We start from the raw sequence: 24,211 nt of genomic DNA, 5'->3' as shown, positions 1-24,211 counted from the left end.
GTCTTGGGCGTCGCGTCTCAGAAGTAGAGCCAGGCAAGCGGGTCCCAGAAGTGTTCTTCCAAGTGTTCTTCCATCAAACAAGAAAGCGGCTGACCACAGAGAAAGTAACCCAAGTGTGAGTTTTACGGCAAGTATATTGTTGGGTAAAATGCACGCTCTTGGTGCGGGCAGTGCTAGCTGTGACGGCTGCTCGCGCGTGCAGGGTATGTAAACTGGTGGTCAGCCACGTCGTCGTTACGTTCCTCCCTGGCAGTGAACCTGTTTCAGTAAACGTCTGGCAGTGGAAAGTTCGATGGCCACTCATTTATTCTTTCTTGGCCACGTTACGTTGCTGTTCCGCGAGAAAAATAACGGTACAGGTGTCGTCCAGTGAATGCCATCGTTCCCAGGGTGAAAGCTTTGTTGAACCCTGTGATAGAGGTAGCCCCGGTGGCATGCTTATCAACGCCTTCACTCCAGTCTGCACTGTGCTTTCTTCAATCTCCGTCGAAAGTGCACCTTCTTTGAGCCTCGGACTTGTGTGGAGCCCGTGCATTGGCAGAAGAAAACTGAAGGCATCAACACATGTGAAGTCCCTTGGAACTTTTATTTGCTAAAAATGCGTACATCTTTTTTAAATACACTTGTCTTGATTTTTGCGACTTCGTGCAGTCTCGTGTTTGCACGTAAGGGGCGGTTACCGAACATCACTTGTCCTGTGCTGCAGCGATGCTCCTGCTACGCCTCGAAGTACGGAGCCGTTGCGTCTTGCAGTCACGTTTCCAATCTCCAGGAAATCGACACAGACATGGCCGCATTGGAAGGTATCTTTTTCAAAACACTCACATTCCTCAACGTCTCACTGACTGAGCTACCTGTTAAGTTTCTAAAGAATCGCACGATACATGAGCTCGCTATCTTTAACTGCCCCTTGCGCGACATTAGTGAAACTGCCATAGGCTCTGCAAATAGAGTTTCTAGCATTCATTTGAAGAGGAGCATGCTGAACTCTCTACCAAGCGGTTTGAGTTCCGCGAAGGGCTTGCTTTGCATCATTGCGACGCTGAACGCCTTCAAAGTCCTGCACGGCTCACTGCTATTACCTGAACTACGCAAGCTCGACTTGCGATACAACGGCATTGAAGAGGTGAGCGAAACATATCTGATGGGAATGCCCAAGCTGGAGCACCTGGTCTTGTCCCACAACAAGATCCACCACCTATCGGCCGTACTTTTCGAGAAAACAAGAAATCTGAGAGAAGTGCACATAGGGAAAAACCGCATCACGCAACTAAACGGCATCTTTGACGGCATGCATTCCTTGCAGGTAAGCCTCTTTTTTGGGCTGTTCAGCGATTTGCAGTTGTAATTAAGATCCGCATATTTTCTAGACTGCGCATGCCTCGTAGCTTTAATAATACCGCCAGGGCAAAGGTGCATGCCGTAACAGTACCTTACTCTTTGCCCCCCTTTCAGACATCTGTCCTGGAGGAAGCTCAAAATGGCTTATTATAGCGGATATCTTTCTTTTTTTTTATAACATTGCAGAACTAGAACTGGCGAGAACTTTAGACAGTTTTTACTTCCCCGAAAAGCTGAGATACATATAGTGGCTTATGTAGTTGGCTCGCACTGTTCAATTTGCACTTTAGTAAAATTTTGGGAATGATTGCCGAACAAAGTGAGGGAAGAGCTCATCAGTTTTGTGCAAGACGCTGCTCACTGGAACGGATATGCTTGAAGCCTCAAAACAGGGCTTCTCAGGCGCATACTGCAGACAGTGCCCTCCATACTTACGGGCCTTGTCCGCAATGTTTGGAGAGAAACGAGAAAATTAGATGGGGTAAAGTTGTTTCCAGCGTATGATTAGCTTTAAATTGTGTACATTTAGGTAATAATTTTATGAGGGCAAATTGATGTATAGTCTTCTTGCGGGTATTTGTCTTCAAAGGAAATTCTGTTTCTCACCCGCTGTCTTACGCTCTTCTTTGACCACCAAGAACAAGTATTGAGTTACATTGTTGGTATGAGCATGCTTCGTCATTCATCCGAAAAGTGCTGCTATAATTCGTAATAAAAATAAAAGTGACGTGGGTTTTTCTCAGACCGTTAGTAGCGGGCATACGTGCTAATTTTGCTGATGTTGTTACGCTGTTAAAGGCATGTTTAGGCGTCCGATACTATAGCTGAAAAGACCATGCTTACCTATAAATTAAGCTTTGACCCTGCCTTTATATGCTCCAGCCATTTAGGACACAAGACTGCACTGTGCTTAAAGCTCATATCATCCTGAGTACTGAAGGGACTGCATTCAGATTTAACTACCATTGCTACAGAATATGAGTAGCTTAGAGCTATGGGTTAATCGGTCAGTCTCATTCGCGAGAGTCAGGCGGTGCTGCTTAGGGTAGCCTCGGAAAATTGTGCATGAATATGATATCTCCCCTCATCACGGACGTGAGAGGTTTTAGGTTTGGCTCACTCATGGCTATGAACGTGTGCATCTTATCCGTATGTGTGAGACAACAGGGGCTCTTCTCGGCCTACCCGGCTTCTCTTTAAAGCAGCCTTCGAACAGTGCGCAAAAGCCAGACACGTCGCCTTAGAATGGGCGCGAAGCATTTGGGTGTGACCCACTCAGAGCTGGGCTATATAGTACCCATTTCCGTAAAGGAAGCCTCAGAAATTGGAGCATAAGCTTAATATGTCACCTCACCACATACGCGACAGCTCATGAGGTTACTCAACATGAGTAACTTAGCCATATCTGTTTGACAGCCCGATGCTCAGCCCCAAATCTGGCTGCTATGCGTAAATGCAGCCTAAGTGCAATCTGCAAAACTTTGATATCTAGCCTCAGGACAGGCGCTGCCGCATTTCGGTGTGACCAAAACATGGGACACACCACTCTTAACTTTGAAATATTTGTTAGACGACTGAGAATACTCACCCGAAATGCGTAGCTGAGCGTAAAGGTTGCTAAGCGCAGTGCCCATAAATTGGACCTTTCTCTTCACCACCACGCTGTGCTGTGTGATGTCAGTGTACGTTAATATCCCCAGGTGGTCGAAGCTATTCAGGAGCCGTCCACTACAGCACCTCTTCTTTCCTTTCTTCTTTCACTCCCATTTTTATCCCTTCCCATACGGCGTGGTTCAGGTGTCCAACGATATATGAGACAGATACTGCGCCATTTCCTTTCCCCAAAACCAATAATTATTAAATTATTCACCAATAAACAAATGCAAAAAAATAATTGAGCACTCCTATGCTACGCTTCAGCAGGTGCGCAACTCATTCAGAGTTAACGTAACGTGGCTGTTCTTTAGTCCATCTTTGCCAGTTTAACCACCACGGTGGCTGAGTGGTTATGGCGCTAGGCTGCTGACCCCAACGCGGACCGGATCCCGGCCGTGGCGGTCGAATTTCGATGGAGGTGAACTTATAGAGGCCCGTGTAGTTTGCCATGTCACTGCACGTTAAAGAACCTCAGGGGGCCGAAATTTCCGGAGACCTTCTCTGCTGCGTCCGTGGTAGCCTGAGCCGCTTTGTGGCATTTAAACCCCATAAGCCATAACCAAGCCTTTAAAGTTTTAAATTCATCTTTACTCGTTTAGTGACCGGTGACCATCCTCAAAAACACTTACATTTATTGCAGCCTTTGTAAAAAGTACTAGTACTTTTAGCCACTACACAGGTGCGCACGTATCATGCAAGTGGCGTTTTGAAGCGCTTGGCAGCCTCTAACGACAGTGCATCCTGTCCGATGCTTCAGAAAGTACGAGGGAGGGACCATTAGTGCATTTGACCATTATCAAGAAAGCATTTATCAGAAAGCGAGTACTTATATAACTGGCTCGCCTAAAGCTTACTGGGGCACTAGTCGAAACGGATCACTGTTAGGACATTGTGTTGCCACCTGAAGCCGGCGCAGACCGGTAAAAAAACATAATGGTAGCGTATGACATTCTGTAAATGAAATGAAAGTTCGAGCGCACACGGAGATGAGGACAGACGGAGGAAGACAGACCGTCGACGTCTGGTTGTGCGCGTAATCTTATATGTCATATCGTACCAACACGCCCAAAATGCAACGACTGTAAATGAAAACAAACCCAATGGCGCTTTCGAGGAAGCTTTAACAGAAATCAAAAATGCATGTGCTAGAGGAGAAAAAAAATTATTTTACGATCCCCTAAATAAGGGTTACAAAAAAGTGGAGAATAGAACTAATACGAGGATGTACAATAGAGGCCGCTCTATTGTACCAGCGGATGCAAAAGACGCGCACACAAGACAATAGACGTTAGACACTGATGTACACTCGACATTCAACTGTGCTTTACCGAAACGTAATTGAAAAATACAAATGCCGCAAAAAAGTTAGGACACATGAGCATCTTGAACTATTTTCATGAAGCGTGCATTGATGGCAGCTTTAGCTACCTTAATCTACGCTCTAGGTAAGCACGTTCCCAGTTCGCTAAGAACAGCAACGGGTCAATTACACATTTATCCTTCTGACTGCTAAAATGGAAGGGTTCTTAGATATCCAGCTCATCCAGGACCGGAATGAAAGGAGGGTTACTAAATCTAACCTTCTGAGTGCAATTATTGGAGCGTATTTCGAGCCTAACATGAAGTCACGTGGCCGAGGAGAATGCTGATGGCATTCCTTTTACCCCGTATTGATTTGCTCATAGGGAGGCATTAGAGTCTTCGACCGTGACCAAAAAACCGCAAAGCTCTCCATGGCTGCGAAAAGGGCCGTGCATTCGAAATTATGGGCTGTTCTTTAGTGCGGGGAAAGTTAAGCTTCAGGTGCAGTTTTCCGTCTAAATAGCGGGATGAATGACACTTCCAAAGCTTTCAAATGCGTGATATACAGGTATATTAAATTTTACAATGTAAAATTCCGACACTTTCTGCGCGCTCGCAGCCCTGACACAATCAAAACATTAGTAAGCGTCAATGATTTCAAAAATTCAAAAATAAATGCTTAGGGGTCCTGGTTGTATCGCGTAGACTATATTAATTTTTTTAAAAGGTTACCTGCACTACTAAACCTTACAAGCTTCGTTATTATTGATGACAGTAGGTCGAGTATGAGGACACGGCAGTATGAGAACCGACGCGCGATTCCCCTTCAGGATGTATAGGCCGCGTGTTGGTAAAAATGGTTTTTGGGGAAAGGAAACGGCGCAGTATCTCTCACACTTCGGCGGACACCTACCCGCGCCGTAAGGGAAGGGATTAAGAAGAGACTAAGAGCAGAAAGGAAGAAAGAGGTGCCGTAGTCGAGGGCTCCTAAGTAATTTCGACCACCTGGGGATCTTTAACCGCAAATGCGATTTTGCGCAATGCCAGCGGCGCCTATCAGAGGCTTCACAAAAAGACGTTTACGGCAAAGCCAACGCTAGAGCTTGGAGGATGCCGCCCCACGTCTCTGCCACCAAGCGTCGCGATATTCCGCAGCAACTCCAGAGCACTGTAATGCAGCATGTTTGCAGAACATACAGGTATGTTTTGCCGCAAGGCTTCAATGTTGGTCGCTATGATGCCCACAGAGAGGATATAGAAACCTTCTTGATCAGCAGCCGGAGGCTGGTAATTTATAAGTCTAGCGCATCTTTTTCGCATGCGCTCTTCGATATACTGTTCAAGTGATGCGAATGGCACCGCACTCCTCAAGCTGACGTTGGGCGCATAGCTGAAGCCCGCCTGATGCATTTCAATGAAATAACATCCACTGTTGTCGACGTGTTTCTGGCTTGTAAAAAGTGCGCACGCCCGATATTTACAATGAATCTGTGGGCGGACAGTGTCGGCATGCATCACTGCATAAAAGCCTTGACGATGGGCCGTGAATTTGTATTGCCAGAAATAAAAAGTCTCCTTGCTGGTGAATTGTGCCTTTGCCTAAGTACCTGAGCTGAAAGAGCAGTTAATATCCTTGCTTCAGAAAGAGAATACCTCTGGTTAACAAATGGCCACTAATCACTAATGCTGACCCACCTTTTAGCTAGCTAACTAAATGGAATCGCTGGACCACTATAAAGTAAACTGAAAGCAACTTCTTCTATCACGACTCATCTCGGCGGCTGATGGAATCTCTAATCATACAATCGACACCAGCTACCATGAACCGGGTGCAAGGCACCATGCCACCCATCTACGCACGCTCCTTGCGCCACGTGTTACGTATACAAGTCGCGACAATTTCTTGTACCGCTCAGTGATCAAGGAACCCGTACGAGGTTCCAAAACGTCTTTGAATTTCATGACATGGTCAGTGACCGCAGTCATTTTTCTTTAATACAATGCCTGACCAGACAAACTTTCGTCGAACCATTGATTATGAAGTAAAGACTGCAGCAAACGTCGGAGGGTACGTGCACTTTTTAAGATGGCTTTCGTGGTAACGCAATGCTGTAAAATTTTGACCGTCGCCCCACTCTTGTCGCCACATCACTGTCTCTTATTCACTGCCAGAGATTTATAAATACAAATTGTAGCCTAGTCAGTCAAGCTTGTGTTTCCTCTCAGGTGCGTTCAATAAAGAACCACTTCGTTTATGGTTAGATGTAACCGCTGTACTTTATCTTTTTTCTTTTTCAGACGCTTTTTCTCAGGGGCGACATGATAATGGATATCCGGAAACTTGTGTCATCTAGGATGCCCGAACTGAAGTACCTCAACCTGGAAGAAAACAGCATAGATGTCGTACCTGTGTTCGCCTCGTCAAATCGTAATGTGAAAGTGCTCGTTTTGAGCCGTAACAGGATAACTAATGTAGATCCTGGGGCTTTCAAAGCGCTTGACCGTATGATTCGCGTCGACCTACATCGGAACAACATAAGTTACCTAGACGAGACCTTGTTTGCTACTGGTTCAAGATTAGAAACCATTAACTTAGCGCAGAACATGTTACACAGTGTGATAGGGACATTTAAAAACACACGCCTACTCAGGAAGTTAAACCTATCGTCAAATCGCATCACTTCTATCACCGATTGCTTTTCCGGCCTCAGGTCTTTGATGGAGCTGTCCTTAAGAGATAATCTTATTTCTCATGTCGCAGACTACACTTTCAAGGAGAACACTGGGCTCTTAGAGATCGATTTAGGTCGTAACAATATACAGTGGGTCGGAAGAGATGCTTTCAAAGGGCTTTTAACTTTACTAAAACTCCTCCTGCAAAGGAACCAGTTTCTCTCCCTTAACGCATCTTTAAGAAACCTTCCAAGCTTACAGCACTTTGACGCAACCATGAATTCAATAGAAAATTTGCAAAACGGAGAATTTGGAAGAAACGGATACCTAAACTCCATCTTGCTGTCTTGGAACAACATCAGCAGCGTAGAAGGAGCCTTCACCGGAGCTGTGCGCCTTCGAACTCTGAAACTTTCTGGGAACCGGATTGAGCTCCTGCGTCGAAGCGACTTTCCTCCTCACGTGGTGGTCACGCCTAACATTGTCCTGCATAGTAAGATTTTATTTTGAGCATCTCCTGTGAAAGTGTGATTTTATGGAACAGTTGAAGCTTACTTTTTTTTTGTGCTAGGCGGTAGTAGACCTAAGCGAAGCCTCAGCTTAGTTTGTAATGCGTAGTTCAGCATATTTGTATCGACAAGAGCGGGAAAGCCCACTTGGCGACGACAGTACTGTAACGCAAATTAACAGGGCTAGTGTTCATTTAGGTGCAGAAAATGACAATTGTTTGTAGACACATTCCTGAGAAAATGTACCGTTTTGAGTAACATCTGCCGTCACATGAAGTGCGGTTTGCTCCAATCCAATGTTTGTAATTCATTAATTGGTAATAAAATTTTTTCGCACTATTTCATTGGGGAATGCAAGAACACATACTTATGAATTTTGATATGCTTACATTACCTTCACCATAAAGATAACACTTATCTGCCTGTTACATTTGGCACCAAACACTCTAGGAAGACTGGATATTTGTTGTTAGCTGCTGGAATTTCAAAAGACTGAAAACGATATTGAAGTTTGGAAATATAGACTTAGCGCCATCAGATGTACGATTGTGGTTTCTTTGAGCAGCCTGCAGTGTGGACGTTTCAGCAGCGTTTGTTTTAGGGCTAGTTGGTTCATGTTTTGAAGACGGAATACTCTTTAGCGCAACTAATAAAGGGGACAGGATAGGCGCTGTTCCTGTCCCATTCATGAGTTCCGCGAAAAACTATTGCGTAGTGGACGTTTGAGCAGTTTCTTTCATTATTAACGCGCAAAATATATGAAGACAAAAATAATGATGAGTACCAGCATGCCGTTCAGCGCTTTAACAAAAGGACAGTATTTGCAGTCACTGCATGCAGAGAATTTCCCATTATTTAGGCCTTCTGTGACTGCATGCTTCGTGTGCCTTGTTAGAGCAACCCATGCCAATGCGTGCTGCGGCAAGAGATAAGCATTTGTAAATTTTGCATTCAATGTGAAGAAAATGTCAAAGGTGAAAAAAGAAGGCCATTCGCATTTGTGCGTTGCGCATGTATACTTTACTTTTTTTCACTGAAGACAGCCTTTTAAAACTGTACTATAGAACCTGGGTAGGAACGTTGTGCAGAGGTAGTGGCAAAACGCGATGGTAGGCGAACAGTCGGGAGGTGACTTTTGCATTTGGTGTTTCCAGGTGTGCGCTGCTCACTCTAACCTCTTCCATATAGCGACGGAAACTGACATACGAACGCAGCAATACCGTTTGTCGATGAGAAAATTTATGTACTTATACCTGACCCGTGTTGCTCCTGGTAATAAAAAAATTGTCTTTCATAAATTTTACTTTTACGTCTTCGGCCCTGCCGGGATATGAGGTGTGGTTGCCAGTACGAGCCGTCTAGAGTACACTAAGAATATTTTATCTTCGCAGACGACCACAAAAGAAAAACAGGAACAACAAAAATCTGCGTTTCGTAAGGTCGATAAGTTCAGAAGCTCCACGCAGGTCATAATTGACAACGAAAATGGGTTGGTTCAAGACCAGTGCTCCCACAGCCAGTGACTAATCTCTGCAACCGGAATGAACGTGTTGACGAACAGATAGTCGACAGAGTTTTTCGCAATATATATGCTCACGTTCACATAGCGCACTAATGAGAAGAACGAGTTTCTCAATGTTTTTCTGCACATTATTCCTAAAGGACATTAAATTGTTAAGCAACCCGAGACTTTACTGTTGCTTAACAGTTGAAAGACTAGCATGTCCATTGGTATTCTGCTTGCAGCTACAAATAGAGCTAGGACTGTTTACTATGGGTTGAAGCAATATAATTTGTATCAAGTCTAGGCTTTTCAAAAATGCGCAAGATCAGCTTATCTCGCCGTGCATCTATGTGCTATGCGCCTTACAAAGCACTCTACCCACAACTGAGGAAATCTTTTTTTCGTTCCACCAGTTACCTCCTATCCACCACCGGCGACCTCCTTCACTTAAAATTGCTTGCATACACTTTGGCCGGACGAAGGTATAAAATACATCTGCGAGCTGTAGGTGGTTCAAACCTTTATCATCGTCATAGAGTGATCGAGAAGGTCCCTACGAGTGTAATCCTTCTTCCAGAATCCGGCTGGAAGCTGTGGCTCGATCTCAAACCTAATATGTCAAGCAAATTCACAAGAATCAGGTCATATTCGAGCCACTACATTCATTCCTTCAAGCTATTCGAAGAATGCCAGCCTATTATTGTTAACGGCGAGTTGAGCGTAAATTTTGCTTGTTGCCGCCGAATTTATAGTATGTGTCTATCGAGTTATTTTCTTACTGCTTACTCCGTTATGCGCCGTACATCGACCATTCAGTACTCATTTTGCAAGAGCGTGTTGACGGGCTTGTTTGTTCTGCATGGCGCAAATGCAGTTCAAGCCACAAGACAGCGGAGAGAAAAAAGGGTCTTTCACTGTTCCTCAGCGTCCGTATGTGTCTACCACTCTTTTCTGTCCTTTGTCTTGTGGCTCGCTCTCTATATTCACCACGTATTCTGCGGTACACAGGATGTTCTCAGGCACTTAATTTTTCACGGCCTTATGCTTCAGTGTTTTTTATTATATGATTCCTCTCTCACTAAATAATAAACTGGATGACCCCTTCACGTGAAATCGTTCAAACCACTTCCGGCTATCCTTATTGGCATGTATAACGTATAGTTTTAAGCACTACGGCATATATGCACAGCTTTATGTATATTATTTTTGGTGAGTTCTTATGAAATGTGGCCAAAACTGCATATATTTAAGTAATGATCTTACACGTTAGAACATTTTCAATTGGGTGCAGCGCACACTTGGCGGTCTTGGCCAAAGTGAGCCGCCCATCACCGCCGTTCGCCAAGCTACGAAATGCTCTCGAGAGGTTATAACACAGATGAATTTTATTGGCTTGCCCTTTGGACCAGGGTTCTGGCGAGCGCCAGTTTTCCTGTAAGATTAAAGTAGCTCTCATTTATTCGATTTTTTTCCAATTTTTTGTGCCTGTCCGATTCTTAGGAACACCACTACAAATGTGACGGCTAGTTTATTTATTCGATTTTTTTTGCATTTTTTGTAGCTGTCTAATTCTTAGGAACATCACTACAGAGTTGCAGCTACTGCAGTACTGGCGCTATCCTTTTTGAGATCTGCATGTTACATATGCTACGGGGCCAGTCATAGTTTCAGCTGCGCACCGTCGATACGGTTCCCGGTCTGTCGAAGTGCCTGCAGCACTTAACGCGCCACATCTGCGTCAGTTTCAAACCAACGCAAGGCGGTGTTGTATTTTTTTTCTTTTGCACACTGATAACTTTGGAATTCTGCGTTGGTTTCGCGATGGTTTGGACGTCTGTATTCCTGTTTACTTGGTGTGATTGCGGTGGATTATACCATGGGGACTCTCATAAATGAAAGGTGAAACCAATTATTCTTTGAAAAAAAGAAACGACGAAAATTCTTTCAATGACGCCATAATGCTTGGATAATATAAATACTATCGACATATGTTTATCATCAATGCATTTCTTACCTATCTCACCAAACCAGTAACCGACAGAACCTTTAGTGCAGGTTAATCATATAATGTAGTAAGCTTATAATTCTGGAACTTTTTGCTAGAGTTTACAAGAACACTCTTGACAAGGGCTAAGATGCAACGTCCAGAGTGTACTTAAGTTGCGGAAATTTTCATAATCAACTATTCCTTGGGAGAAGCAAAAACTATTTCACATTTTGAAGTCTTTGATGCGCTTTTGTTTTTTTAATATTAGCCCCCGTGTTTCGTAAGTGTGAAAGCTTTCTGTCTTTTAATATGCAGGTATTAGCTGGCAGAAAACTCGCCAGGTTTCAAAAAATGCCATTTTTTATTCTGTGGCAGAAGTCAAACAACACCGCGGTCACTAATGAGCTATGAACATTCCTTATCATTATTGTAGATAGATATCAATTCAATTCGTTTGTTTTCAAATCGAGGTACCCCGCCCCCCCCCCCTGCGAAAAAGCTGTTTTATGAAAGTTGTTTGATGCTGCCCCTGTTGCAGCATCAAACACTAAATGAAAACTATAAATCAAAACTAGAGGCAATCTTATTTCTATTACCTTTCAGTGACTGTTGCCGCTTGAGCAGACAGGCAATTTTTGACTGCTTCAGGTCATATGTCACGAGGTTGCAAACAAATGAATTAGATCGCTGCTCCAAATTCCTGGTAACAAGAACCTTCTCAGCACAAAACAAATTCCTAAGTTTCAAATGACGAGCCGGCAGCAAAAATGTCTACAGTCTTTTTCGTTGAACACCTGTTAATAATAATAATAATAATAATTTTCATACAGCCAGTGTTTTTGCGCCCTTTGTTTTCTCAGACCGCGAATAGACGAATGAGATTACATGCAGGCGTGTCCATTTGAAAAGCGTATGCGAAAACGCAATCTTGCATACCTATTTCAATTTACAATAATTCCCATTCCCAGCCCTTGTTCTCGGGATACATGCTTATCGCACCATTGATGGTAAGGGTCTTATGTTAGTTGAAGATTCTATTATATTTTGAAGCCTAAAGCCGCCCGTGTAAGATATAGATAGTACATATGTAATGTTTCAACCGGCTTCTCTCTTTTTCTACTATTTTAGACAACCCCTTGATGTGCGACTGCAACTTAGCGTGGCTTGTGCGTCGTGACAGTGCAGTTCGGTTGGTGTGGACTGCGAGATGTGAGCAGCCACCCTGGCACAAAGGAAACGCGTTGCTCAAGCTATCCGAGAAGGACTTGGCTACACAGCCACAGGACTGTCCCGCAGTCTGCCGCTGCGAGTGTCGTCAAGGGCATGCCCGAGGGATCGTCGTTAATTGCTCGTCGAAGGCATTAACCAAGTTGCCCAATGTTTTGCCGGAAGGCACGACTCAGTTGGACCTGAGCGACAACCATCTCGAACAACTCGACCACACTCTCCGGAGAAGTGTTCCTCAACTCCAAGTCCTGTCCGTTAAAAATAATTGGCTGTCCAGTCTCAACATATCCGTTCTTCCCGACATGGTTGAGACTCTCGATGTTCGCGCTAACAGGCTGACGAAGCTGCCGCACGCCCTCGTGGAAGAACGGAATCTCACTTCCCTGTGGCTCTCTGGAAATCCATATGATTGCGACTGCGCCGATTACCCGTTTAGGCAGTGGATCGAAGGAAACCCCCGTGTGGTAAGACCTTTAATGAGATCGTCGAGTCGAAAACCTTCTATCTAGCTCGTGCGTGCTATCCAACTGCCTTACCTTGCCTGACAGCCATTTTGCCATTCAGGGGGTTATTATTTTATTTTTATGTGCACTCCAGACCATAGTTAGGCACAGGCAAGAAGAGAAAAACACAAAAGAGCACACCAAAAAGTAATCTCATGTCATAGAAATGCAACCGCATGCAAAATAAAATTCCGCAAACTAAAACGCAAGCAGGACTGCGTAACTGGCGGGCTCGGCACAACAGCATGCGCTGACTCGTTGGTCATGAGCACCGCTGCAGTCGTGAGAATGCAGGAAAAGAAAGATTCGCGAGCAAGGTTGGCAGGCTGCAAAACCGCAAAACTTTGTCCCTTAGGTCAGAAAACTGTGCAGTGACTGAAGAAATGCCTCATGTGTTTTCGTCTCTGTCCCTACGTCAGGTTTATGCACTAGAGATGGGTGGGACTTCAAGAGCGAGCATTTTCCCACTCTAAAATGAGATTAAAATTGTTCTAGACTTCAATTGAGTTTATTACTTGTCTTCTATGGTGCTCACGTACAAAGGAAACGTATGACTGTCTTTGTACAACCCTGGAATTTGGTGTCTGTACCTCTTTAATGGGTCGTAGGGTTTGGCTACAAAATTAGAATCATGTATTCTGGGTAAAAAATGCTGGTTATATATTTGTTCTTGCAAGGCGCCGCGTTGACAAAGCCGGTTGTTGGTTTCATGAATTTTTTACTGGTATATGCGAAACAAATGAGGAAAGACAATGTTAGTTGATTGTCAAGAGAAAAGGCGTCTATAAAACAGTTCTCATGTGAACTAAAGGGGTTATAAATTTTTACGCATATTTGAATGGTAGGAACAAAGGGTATGTTAAACTTATTAATGTTATTCGCACCATATCTAACTCCTTTACTTTTGATTTGGTACTTGAGTATTTATGCACTCGTGCTCGAGCTTGGACCAAGTCATGGATTAAAGCTGAAAAGCTTTACCTTTAGTGAGGGCGTTATTTAGCTTATGCTTAAGGAGAAAAATATGCGGATATCAGGCGAAAAAATATTATCTACAGAGTGTTCCTGGACAGGTTTTTAATAAGTAACACTCACAACAATTCCACACGCTACTTTATACAACAGTGGTTTCCACTGTTGACATCCGTAAACAACTGCACTATTTTATGCAGTTAAGCGCAAAATAAACACTTGATTTTCAAATTCAGTATCATGTTCAGTATTGTCTTATATACTAAGGAGACAATGCAGGTCATTCTAATTATTCACAAAATTATGATCTCGAAATGAATCGTTTCTTGATGTTATTGAGGATGTTCATAATTTTATGATGTTTTTCTTGTAACAGGTTCGAGACGCCGGAGGCATAACATGCGCAGAAAGTCCAAACACGCTAGTGTCTCGCAAGGATTTCGCAGGTTTAGGGCAGAAACAACTCTGCCCGGCAGCATTTCCAGAATATGCGAAGTACCTACTCTATGTAATGGGTGAGCTATTAGCAAACTATCTCTATACAGAAAGGGTTAGATATTGACATGCGTTCTTATCCTGCACCCTTTGCTGTCTTTTTAAAGGAGTACTGCTGGTCTTCCTGACTTCCTCAGCGGCGTACTTCAACTTTGAGAGGCAACTCAAGGCGTGGCTGCGCGCGCGGGGTGTTTGTGGTTGGCTCCAATGCGTGGCGGAAGAGGAAGTGGACGCAGAGAAGCTCTTCGACGTGTTTCTCTCCTTCAGCAACAAAGATGCGAGATGGGTGGATGAAGAGCTGCTCTCGAGGCTGGAAGGTTTCGGGTTCTCGTGCTGTACTTACGAGCGCAACTTCAAAGGTGGATTCCTGCTCCAGGACATTATCCGCGACGCGGTCGCCTGTTCCAGATGGTCATTGCTCGTTATCACACAGTGAGATATGTGGTTCTTTTATTTGTTCACTACACATTTCGACAAGGTAGCCCAGATTTAGTCACCACCGCACTAGCTCTCCGGCGTTGCCCACAAAATGCAAAGCAGACCTTTCGAACACTAAGGTCCGAAATCACTGATTATAGCTGGCGTTGGCCGTTTTCTTTGAGATTTAGTGGTAATCTTCTTAGGTAATCAAAATTGGTAGCAAGTTTATCGCACGTCTATTTAAAGCGTTCATAGCGTGCTAAGAGAAAATTCGTTGTCGCTTCGAAATGACCTTGACCTATATGTACAAACCTGATAACTACATCGTTAAAATAAGCCTTCTTTAACAGGCCTTTGATTTTACCGACGAGAAAACAATAACGGTAAATAAAACTCAACTTCTCAGTATCAATCACATCGGGACAGCAATCCAGGTTCTGCTTTCGATTTGGGTAAACCTTGCTACAGCAGTCGCGTATAGTGCCCAAAGTGATAATAAGGTGAGTGACGCTACCCGTTTGTTCGTAATAACCTTTTTTTTTATTCGACGAATGAAAAAGACCTCGCGTATGAAAACACCACACGCGCTTAGGTCTCACGATGCTGTTGCAATGGCTCAGTGGAATATTTCTCACGCGTCCTGAGCGGCAGAATACAAAAACGCGAACCAACTGCGCTCCCCTCTCTAAGCATTGAAATCGGTTTCTCTCTATATAACTCAAACCACGTGACCAAAGTTGGCACCTCTACAATAATTATTTTGAACAACTCTCACCTCAACTATGATATATTGAATGCAGAAAGCAGGTTACCGCGGCAGGTTTAGTTTTATCCCCATTATTTCAAAGAACGTGGTAGTCAAAGGAAATCGAAATCATGGCTGACAGTCGTACACACAGGCTACTATTTGTGCAGCCACGTTCCTGACGCGGTGACGAATGGAACAGACGTAACGTGTGCTGATTGATTTCTCGGTTGCTGTTCAAGGGAAGTAACTTCAAGCTTTGATTTGTTTTTTTCTCAGAGACGCATTTTTTTCACATTTACGAGGGTTGCTTTGCTGCATCGTGCAAAATGTTAACCATGGTACTACGGCATGCCGTATTATTGCTCTTTCGGAAGTCGTGAACCTAAGCATGTATTAAATAGTGCGTTAGTGACGTTTATCGGTCCACCCTATTAGAAACCGTCACCCCAATTGCTATTGTGTTCCTGCGAATGCGATGGCAAATAGGAGTTTCCTCCATTCTGACTGATAATGTCTGTCTTTATTTGCTCCTATTGACAAACGTGAATAACCGAGCGACGCGGCAGCTAAATTTCTGAAAACAGAATAGAGCGCGCTTCGTTAGAATTCCTGGCGTCATCATGCAACAAAAAAAGACAGAAGGTTTTGGAGAGCCAGTGCTTGCGAAATATTGCGCCGCTGTGGGTGGGTTGTAGATATCGGCATCGCTGGGATGCTATTTGATGTTCGCAATGGTGAGACAACCAAAGATTAAAATTTTCTTGTATAGTAAGTTGGAAGCTAGGAATATTAATGCACTCCATGCATCTGTACCTTTCTTCACCTTTCAAATCTGGCACTGGCGCTTGCGTCGTGCCTGTAGATAACCAGCATTTCGAATTGCAGTACCCTACGCACAAAATTTTATGAGATGCTTATTACTATAAATGTCAAAGAGCAGCGGAAACAAATCTAAGCGCGCCCTTTTAGCGTCGATACTAAAAGAATACTAATAGAACTAGAGATAAAACAAGGTTACAACAAAGACAAATGCAACGAACAAGTAGATACAAAAGCGCCCTAAGGTGGTAACGCTTTTTGCTTATAAAAGTATCCGTAACCGAGTAGCCAGTTTACGTACATCTAGTGTACATTAAATGGGCACCAGAGGAGTCCGTCATCGCGAAGCTTGTAGTCTTCTCTTGGTGCGAATCCAGGGAAGTTCGTTGAACGACGTCGTTACTTCGCGGCGCTGAACCCAAGGGTCCTCCAAGTTTTGACTAAGAGCCGAAGCATAGAGCTTCTGAGATTCCACTCTTGTCCACGAGAGCGAAGACGTGAGACAGCTTTTATTTCAGAACAGGCGGGGGCCCCAGAAAATTTACAAGTTTGCGCGGTAGGGGGCCGGCGTAGGATGACGGGGGTGTCGGCGGTTGTGCCGCCCTATCCATCTACACCTTGCGCGCGGCTGTTGCCACGGGGGTGCGGTCACAATTCAGGGCGTCCTCTTTTTCTCGGCGACCATCCTTCGCTCGTTGTTTTGCTGCCAGTCTTCTCGGAAGCGCCGTCGTTGCTTCTTGTGCTTGTCGTTCAGTTCTTCTCGATTCAACGCTCTCTGGGATTTCCTCTTGCATTCTAAACACGAGTGTGCCTATGCGGGAGTGAAAGAAGCCCTTTTGTAAAATGAAGTATGCTTGAGGGAGGCTTACTCCTTTCTGTTCAGAGTGTGGGTTCAAGGTCGATGACGCAATCCCATGCAGCAACTGCGCTGAGACAGTGGTCCACGCGTCGTTCTGTGACGGCCGCATTCGGCGATGAAGACTAGCAAGACTTCGCACCAAAAAATTTGAAATTTCCAAGCAGAATGCGAATTTAATGAAAATACTGTTTTAAAAAGCTTTCGATCCTTCAACACCCTCTCACTGTTCGGATTTTTCTAGGGCCTGTCCAGCTTACCTCTCTGCAAAAACCCTTGATGCGTGTCGCCAAATAAGAATAATTGCTTACCAGCGACCATTTCCACGTCGCGGTTGTGCGGACACCGCGAGGCCTCTAGACTCTTCGCCGCATTGGCACTAGTCGAAAGTTGCTCCGCATCGGTGTCAAAATCGACGGTTGAGAAGAAATGCTCTCTGGCGTCTATATAATAAGCGGGAAACACACACACGCTTCAAGTCGAAGTGCAGAGGAAGACCCATCCGTGAAGTGAAGTGACGAAGGAACGCGGACGGCAGTCCACATTTTTCGCTTGAAATGCAAAGCGCACGCTACTATTTCTCCTGCGATCTCTAAAGGGGGAAGACAGTGCGCTCTCAAGAAAGTACGACAAGCACGAGGGCGCCGCTAAGCTACGAATAGAGAAAGGGCAAACAAAATCTGCGTCAATGCCCTGTAGAAGTTCAGGGGCCATTACTTTAGGGGCGAAGACTCTTACCACTGCCGTCACAGTGGCGCAACGCTTAAACGAGCCGCCACTGCACAGGCAGGTGGTTGTTTCTATCACAGCCACCGATGTTACTTAGGAGACCCAGGTTTCTCCTCCTGAGCAATGCGAGAACGAAAAGCTTCCGCACCACTCATCTTTGCACAGATACACGTAAATCTTAAGGAGGCTGTCTCCTTTGAGCATAGGCCTGCGGTTATATAAGTCATTTTCATTTCAGTCATTTGAGAAAAATGAAAATTCTCCGTCGGGCACCATCCTCCCAGGTTGGCAGGTGGCAGGTAAAGAAAGGAAAATCCCCATAAGCACTACATGTCACCGTTGGCATGTGGAGGCTTCACACGGACTCCGACGCCGCCGCACAGTTTCCGCCTTCATGTTCCTCCTAGTGCTGACCCATTAAAATATGCCGTGATTTCCTCAGCACTCTCCTGTCCCTAATCATCCCTAATCGGGAACGTAGCATCCGCCAAAGAATGGTCAATGTGCTCTTCATCGAATGCACACACTTTCAGGACGAAACTAGCCACTCAGAAGCTTCTTCTCGTCGACGGAAACTGAAACGGCGACCCCAGTGCGTCAGCTCGTGCCTTCGAAGGTGGGGAAGGGAATATACAGTATGGCAGGAGCGAAGCATGCAGGTTACCGGAGCAGACTTTACCAGTTATAATTAGTTACAATTTATAAAATATCCTGTGAAAACACTTCGAGATTTTCAAAACGGGAACATAGTAAAGGTGCTCAAAAAATAATTTTTGAGCGCTCTAAGCACGGCAGTTTTTGGTTACAGAATGCAGCGTCACTACCTCCACTATTACCTATGCTCAAGAGATTATGCTGTTCACTCAAACATGCCGGTAACACTTGAGAAACCGCCTGTTGTCCTGAAGTCTCCGCTGCGCAGGGCGTTAAGGTTGTAAGTTTCGAAGTTCAGGAAATGTGGCCTTTCCTGCGGACTTTCTAAGAAAATTACAAGTTCTCAGTCGTAGTATCCAGCCTTATGCCATTGACGTAGTGCAATGCGGAAAATTCTAAATCACATAATTTGGAAGTGTGTCCAATATGAACCACAAATATCATATAGCGGTATCACTATCTGTCTAGAACGTGAGCCATAACCAGAAAGGTGTACGGCACCCAAAACGAGGTTTAATGAAACATTCAACGTGAACTACAAAACTAAATAAAAAAGGTTCACACCCCATAGATAAGTATGCAACGGTCAGGTAGGGTTTCCACACCCAGGTGGTGTTAAGAACAATGCCAAATACTTCTAATTAGAGTCTCTTGAGTCCATGTAGCAGTCGAACGGAGAATGCCAAAAACAGTCCAATCGGTACTCAAGGTGGATGGTGGTGAGGAATGCCGCTGACGGAGACCTAGCCGGGGCCTACGGAGACCTAGCCGAAGGAGCGTCTCGATGGTCCGGAACGTTGCCGAGGTGTGTCGGCCGAGGAGGACAGCCTCAGTGCGTGTTTCCTACACCGGCGCCAAAACACAAGTAACTTTCTCCCCTCGGGGCGACCACACGGAGCGGACGCCGTTGCATACCGTCCTCCTCGCCGCGCGGGTCTCTGGCACGCATGTATCTTCCAGGCCGTGGATTCACACGCACTTGGTCCCAAGAGCTGTGCGCCCACGCCGTCTGCTTTTCTTCTGTCTTCGCATAAACAATTATTGCTTCCGCGCAGACGCCCGCACTTTGCGCTTTTCGCTCCCTCCCAGTGTCTATGCCGGTTTTGTCCGCTTCGTGCCATGGTTTCCATTCCTTTCATTTCTTGACGCGCCGTCTCGCACTCACTCGTGGCAAGTGGTCGGTTTGATGAATCGCTTGATCAGCCCACTTGCCTGTATGCGAGCTTGATACACCAGTTATTGTCATCAGCCAATGGGCTTTATTTGCAGAGGTTCTGGATATCTGTTCCGAAGTGCAGTAATGGCAACAAAAAGCCAAGAGTAGCATCGTTTCCGGTATGGGAACGAGCATAGGGTGTGGCCAAAACCAATCGGCACACAATTATTTCCGGTTGAGGGTGTCCGTGCAGAGACAAATTTTTGCAAACTACGACGTGCATTCGCAATGATTCTTGTAAAACCAGCGCAACGGCTCGAAGTCAAACCAGGAAGGGACAAAACATGCCGCTGTGCTTTGTCCTTGTCTCAATTCGAGCCATTGCACTGGATTTACAAGAACCAAGTCTGACCAACTCGACCACCAGGTCATTTTGTGCATTCTCAATGCTACAGGAACTTCGTTGCGAGCGAATGGTGCCGCTGGGAGTTCCGGCTGGCGCACCAGCGAGCACTGCAGGACAACATCAATCGGCTGCTCGTGGTCCTCGTGGACGATGTGGCCTCTGGTGCTCTTGACGAAGATCTGAGGCTGTATGTGCAAGCTGCAAACCACCTCCGCTGGGGAGAACCCAACTTCTGGGAGCGGTTGCGACGTTCTCTTCTCAAGAAGGACGCCAAGAGGAAACTCATTATCGAGCAGCCAAACAGCAGCATATAAAGCGACACCCGCTGCTGGAACATGTGTAAAATCACAGAGCACACGAAATTCCTTACATGCATGCAAGAACCTATTTCCATGATTGAGCTGCGTATCCGCTTTGTTTCTGTGACCACGCGGTTTGTTACTTACATTTAACACTGTCAGACAGAGGGAGAATGAACTTTTTATTTTTTTTTTTATTTATTTTACCCTCAGGGCTTACAGAAGCATTGTAGAGGGGAGGGGCAGAAATACAAGGAACACTATGCAATTTGGTTAATAAAAGGGAACAGAGAAAGAAAAAAATAAAAAAAATAAGGCAACAACAACAACGACGAAAAAGAACAAAAACGGCAGGTATTCAAAGCACACGGGCAGGTTACAAATGCGCAATAGTTTGGTTGAACAGAATGCAGCAGAGTACAGTATCAACATAAAAAAAATAAAAAATGAAGGAACAGTCATACAGAACATGATAAGCGCCAGTGCAAGTTTTAAAAAGAAAATAAAATGGCTTCAAAATATGTTAGTAAGGCAAGTACGAAATCGGTGGTTGTCAGTGATAGCGACCAGGTCAGCAGGTAGTTGGTTCCAGTCACGGGATGTTTTTGGTAGAAATGAATGTGCATATGTCGTGGTGTTATGGCGAGGTATGGCGACTTTGTAGCAGTGATCTACACGGGCAGAAACATGAGCAGCATCTGTGATAAGGCGCGTCCTGAGTTGATGGTTATGATGATAAATTTTATGGAAGAGGCAAATACGAGCAATGTTACGACGGACAGTGAGAGGGGGCAAATTTAGACTTAGTTTCATGTTAGTGACGCTTGCTGTGCGGTCCTTGAAGGGGAAGGCTTTCTTCTGGCGCAGGTAGGCTACTGCCGCTTGGTAGCCTTGATTTCACATACTGGCTTGTTAGGCCGATGCATAACTTTTCGCAAGAAGGAAGAATGTTAGACACCTGTCACACCACCACACTCAATGGCCAATGAGTTAATGACCATTTAACTTTGTAAGGCCACCAGTTCGACGGCGCTGCCAGACAGGCGACACATTTTAACTGTCTTTGAGTATTTCCACAGAAAGGTAGCATATGACGGCTGTTCAGTTCAAAAAAAGTATTCGATATATGGCTGACGCAAGTGCTACAAAAACGGGCGATCATAGCGCTGAAATCTTTCCTCGAGCACAGTGGAATCTTCGGCAGGTGCAATGTATTGCTTGATAAAATTCTGTTACTGTTCGCCTCGTCTTGTTCTCTCCAGTGTGCTGGGAGCAATATTTGTGTTTTTACCATGTATATGACGTATCTCATATAGTTATTGTTGTTGCTCATTTTTTTCTTTCATATCTTCAATTTGTGGTTTCATACCATTTACTGTGCTTATTATTTATTGCTTCTGCGTATTACGTACTCATTTTATGTGAATAGGTAATTTCATTATTTATAGTATATTTTTATGTTTTATGTTAGCATTTTTGGCGTGTCCCTTGTATTGTTTGTGTTGTGAATTGTGCGATTTGTAGCTGTGCTTTGCTGAGCGTTTTGTCGCCAGTTGCTGCGCTTTTCTTCCATTACGTGAAAAGGAGTAGCCGACGCCGCAATCAGGAGCGGACAACTCTTTTTATGCCCATATCAATAAAAAAAATTGCAAGAGGCGCATACCCCGCGACAAAAAAGTATTGCCGCATAAGCTTCAATGAAGCAAGCGCTTTCATTAAAAGAGTTACTATATAAAGTTGTTTTAAAATTAGGTTTATGGCGTCCCAGTGGCACAGGCGACAAACCACTGTGGGTTCGGGCTTCCCGCCAGTGGAAGACCGCGAACCGCCATCACCATACGCACACTGGGGCTGCACTCCGGCACATATAAACTCCCTCAAAGAGGAGACCGACACGCCAAAAAGAAATAAGCCGCCAAGTCCACAGAGTAGATTGTCATTCATGTCGTCTTCCAGCTATACACTTTCACAGTCACCCCGTCCCGCTGACGGGCCAGAGGTGGGACTACGCGGCGCGCACGAAGCAACCACTGCACTACGCATCGCTTTCCCGCTGCTGCAGAAGCAAATGACCCCGCGGCGGTGGTACCAAGTCTCTCGCGGTGACCACTGGGCCGATTTGCGAGAGCGATTGGAGAGTCAACACAAGGCGTGCCTGCAGTAGTGGACTGGACACCACAAGCCAGGCTCGAGCAGCTTTGTTTCCAGCACCCACAGTTTGGAGGCCGAATATGCACTAAAACTGATAAAGGCTGGCGGACATGAAAACTAGCGTAAAATCAGGTATTTTAGCTTTTTGAAATTGCTGTAGGTAGCGTCTGTCTCAATGCCTCAGGTAAAACGCTGTCGGCGGCGCTTTAAGCTAGTGCTTCTAGCATCCTATTTTTTTAGTTGTGGTGATGTGAGCTTATGGGCAGTTCACGGGCAAAAAAAAAACTGTACAGAAAGTTCGAAACAAATCGCCCAAATAGCCACTGCTACGATAGACCTCGTAAGTTTATTGCCACTGCAACATCGCAAGCGGACAAGGTCGATTAGGAGCAGCCGTTGCTATTGATCTACTCGTGAACACCATGTATTGCAACGTGGCATCGAGAAATGTGGTATTTCGACCGCAACGAGTGGCGTTTCGAGGAAACCCTTGAGTACATGTCGGCACTGTATATCTAAACAGGTTTACTGGATGTCACTATCGACCTTCCAATAAAATGTCGGCTCTTGCCGGAGCTGCATCCGCGTAAAGACACAGATATGAGGAAGGCCGTATCAATGGAGAAGATTGTGACAGCAGCAATGTATAAGCTCTCCTAATCAACAGAGGACGGTTCCACTGGTAACTTGTTTGGCCTTGGATAGTCTACTGTTAAAGTATCGAGCTATACTGCGAGCTATCTGATGCCGTTGTTTCCAGATTGAAAACAAAATTAGGCCAGGATGCCGTATATGCTATCTGCATGATGGAAAATGCAGCACAGTGCTAGGTTTATTTCAAGTTGTCAGAGTTGTGAAGGGTTTGCATGTGCCTGTGTTGCCGTCAAAGGAAGCCTGTGATTAACATAACCACAAAGGCTGGATAGCTTTTCTTTAGAATCTCATGCCTCGAAATGCTTTGCGCCCGTCTACTGTGCGATGCCAGTGAGCGTTAAAGAACCATAGATGGTCGAAATTTCCGGAGCCCTCGACTACGGCGTCCCTCAAAGCCTAAGTCGCTACCACATAATATGCCACATAAAACCAAGCCAAACCAGAATGTCTTGTTTCAGTTTATTTTCATAGCACCCTGACTGTCTTTATTCCCATTGCAATGGGAGCGAAGGAAATCAAGAAACAAGTACTAAAATGCAATACAAACAGCATAAAGGAACACAAAAATATTATCAGACTTACCAGGCTGGTGCATGCTACGTAAATAAGCTTTCGCGGTGGAAGTTCGAAGAGTCAGTGGAAACTGCATATTACAGATGTAGTTTCCAGAAATGCAAAACAGTCATTAGCTACATATAAATCATGTCCAAAAACGCTATTTCTGAATTATTTTTCTTTGTAGATAGTGTAGAACAATACATCCTGCTCTTTGTAGTTATATACATTGAACAACTGCGCTTTCAACTCCTTCACGCTCCTGCAATGTGTAGCTACCATTCTCTGCATATATTTCCGCATCACGTTTAGGATTGCCGGCATGAATATGCGAATTGATATAATATTTTATGGTGCATTTTGTCTTAAAGCCATTATATACGTAATCTTCCTCCTTACGTCGCATTGCGTAGGCTTCGTCCCCCTTTGCTTATGGGTGAGCACAGTGTACATGCAGTAACCGACATGCACAAAAAGATGCAGCTGTTCAGAATGCCCGCGCGAGGTCCCTGCACGAGATCGCAACCCCGTTGGTGGCGCCCTATGTGCGGCATGCCGGCTTGGGGTGCCCCTTTTGCTCTCTGCCCCTCTCTTC

At 44.9% G+C, this 24,211-nt stretch overlaps 2 protein-coding genes across 3 annotated transcripts; both read left to right on the top strand.

Annotated features, from left to right (window-relative positions):
• LOC144132682 (protein toll-like) lies at positions 1–20,423 on the top strand. Of its 2 annotated transcripts, none has more exons than XM_077665274.1 (5): positions 1–115; positions 12,101–12,663; positions 14,051–14,189; positions 14,277–14,601; positions 20,007–20,423. In XM_077665274.1, exons 2-5 carry the CDS (start codon positions 12,112–12,114, stop codon positions 20,269–20,271), a joined length of 1,281 nt encoding a protein of 426 aa, XP_077521400.1. In that variant the 5' UTR covers positions 1–115; positions 12,101–12,111; the 3' UTR covers positions 20,272–20,423. The 2 variants fall into 2 exon arrangements, with proteins under 2 accessions (XP_077521400.1, XP_077521399.1); XM_077665273.1 differs by lacking the exon at positions 1–115 and adding an exon at positions 7,137–7,465.
• LOC144134169 (protein phosphatase PHLPP-like protein) lies at positions 109–7,241 on the top strand. The gene is made up of 3 exons (XM_077667132.1): positions 109–1,306; positions 6,598–7,125; positions 7,215–7,241. The coding sequence occupies exons 1-3, from the start codon at positions 599–601 to the stop codon at positions 7,239–7,241; spliced, it is 1,263 nt and encodes a 420-aa protein (XP_077523258.1). The 5' UTR covers positions 109–598.
• Positions 20,424–24,211: the final 3,788 nt, after the last annotated feature.

This window comes from Amblyomma americanum, chromosome 5 (genome assembly GCF_052857255.1).
Source record: "Amblyomma americanum isolate KBUSLIRL-KWMA chromosome 5, ASM5285725v1, whole genome shotgun sequence".
Taxonomy (NCBI): domain Eukaryota; kingdom Metazoa; phylum Arthropoda; class Arachnida; order Ixodida; family Ixodidae; genus Amblyomma; species Amblyomma americanum.
This window is presented reverse-complemented; position numbering and strand designations above follow the sequence as displayed.

Excerpts from the sequence above, each read along its gene's own strand:
- LOC144134169 (XM_077667132.1), top strand. The coding sequence starts at position 599 with ATGCGTACATCTTTTTTAAATACACTTGTCTTGATTTTTGCGACTTCG. Across the intron at positions 1,307-6,597 it reads ACGGCATGCATTCCTTGCAG|ACGCTTTTTCTCAGGGGCGA; the intron begins GTAAGCCTCTTT and ends TTTCTTTTTCAG. Across the intron at positions 7,126-7,214 it reads GTCGTAACAATATACAGTGG|AAACCTTCCAAGCTTACAGC; the intron begins GTCGGAAGAGAT and ends CGCATCTTTAAG.
- LOC144132682 (XM_077665273.1), top strand. The coding sequence starts at position 7,249 with ATGAATTCAATAGAAAATTTGCAAAACGGAGAATTTGGAAGAAACGGA. Across the intron at positions 12,664-14,050 it reads TCGAAGGAAACCCCCGTGTG|GTTCGAGACGCCGGAGGCAT; the intron begins GTAAGACCTTTA and ends TTCTTGTAACAG. Across the intron at positions 14,190-14,276 it reads GTACCTACTCTATGTAATGG|GAGTACTGCTGGTCTTCCTG; the intron begins GTGAGCTATTAG and ends GTCTTTTTAAAG.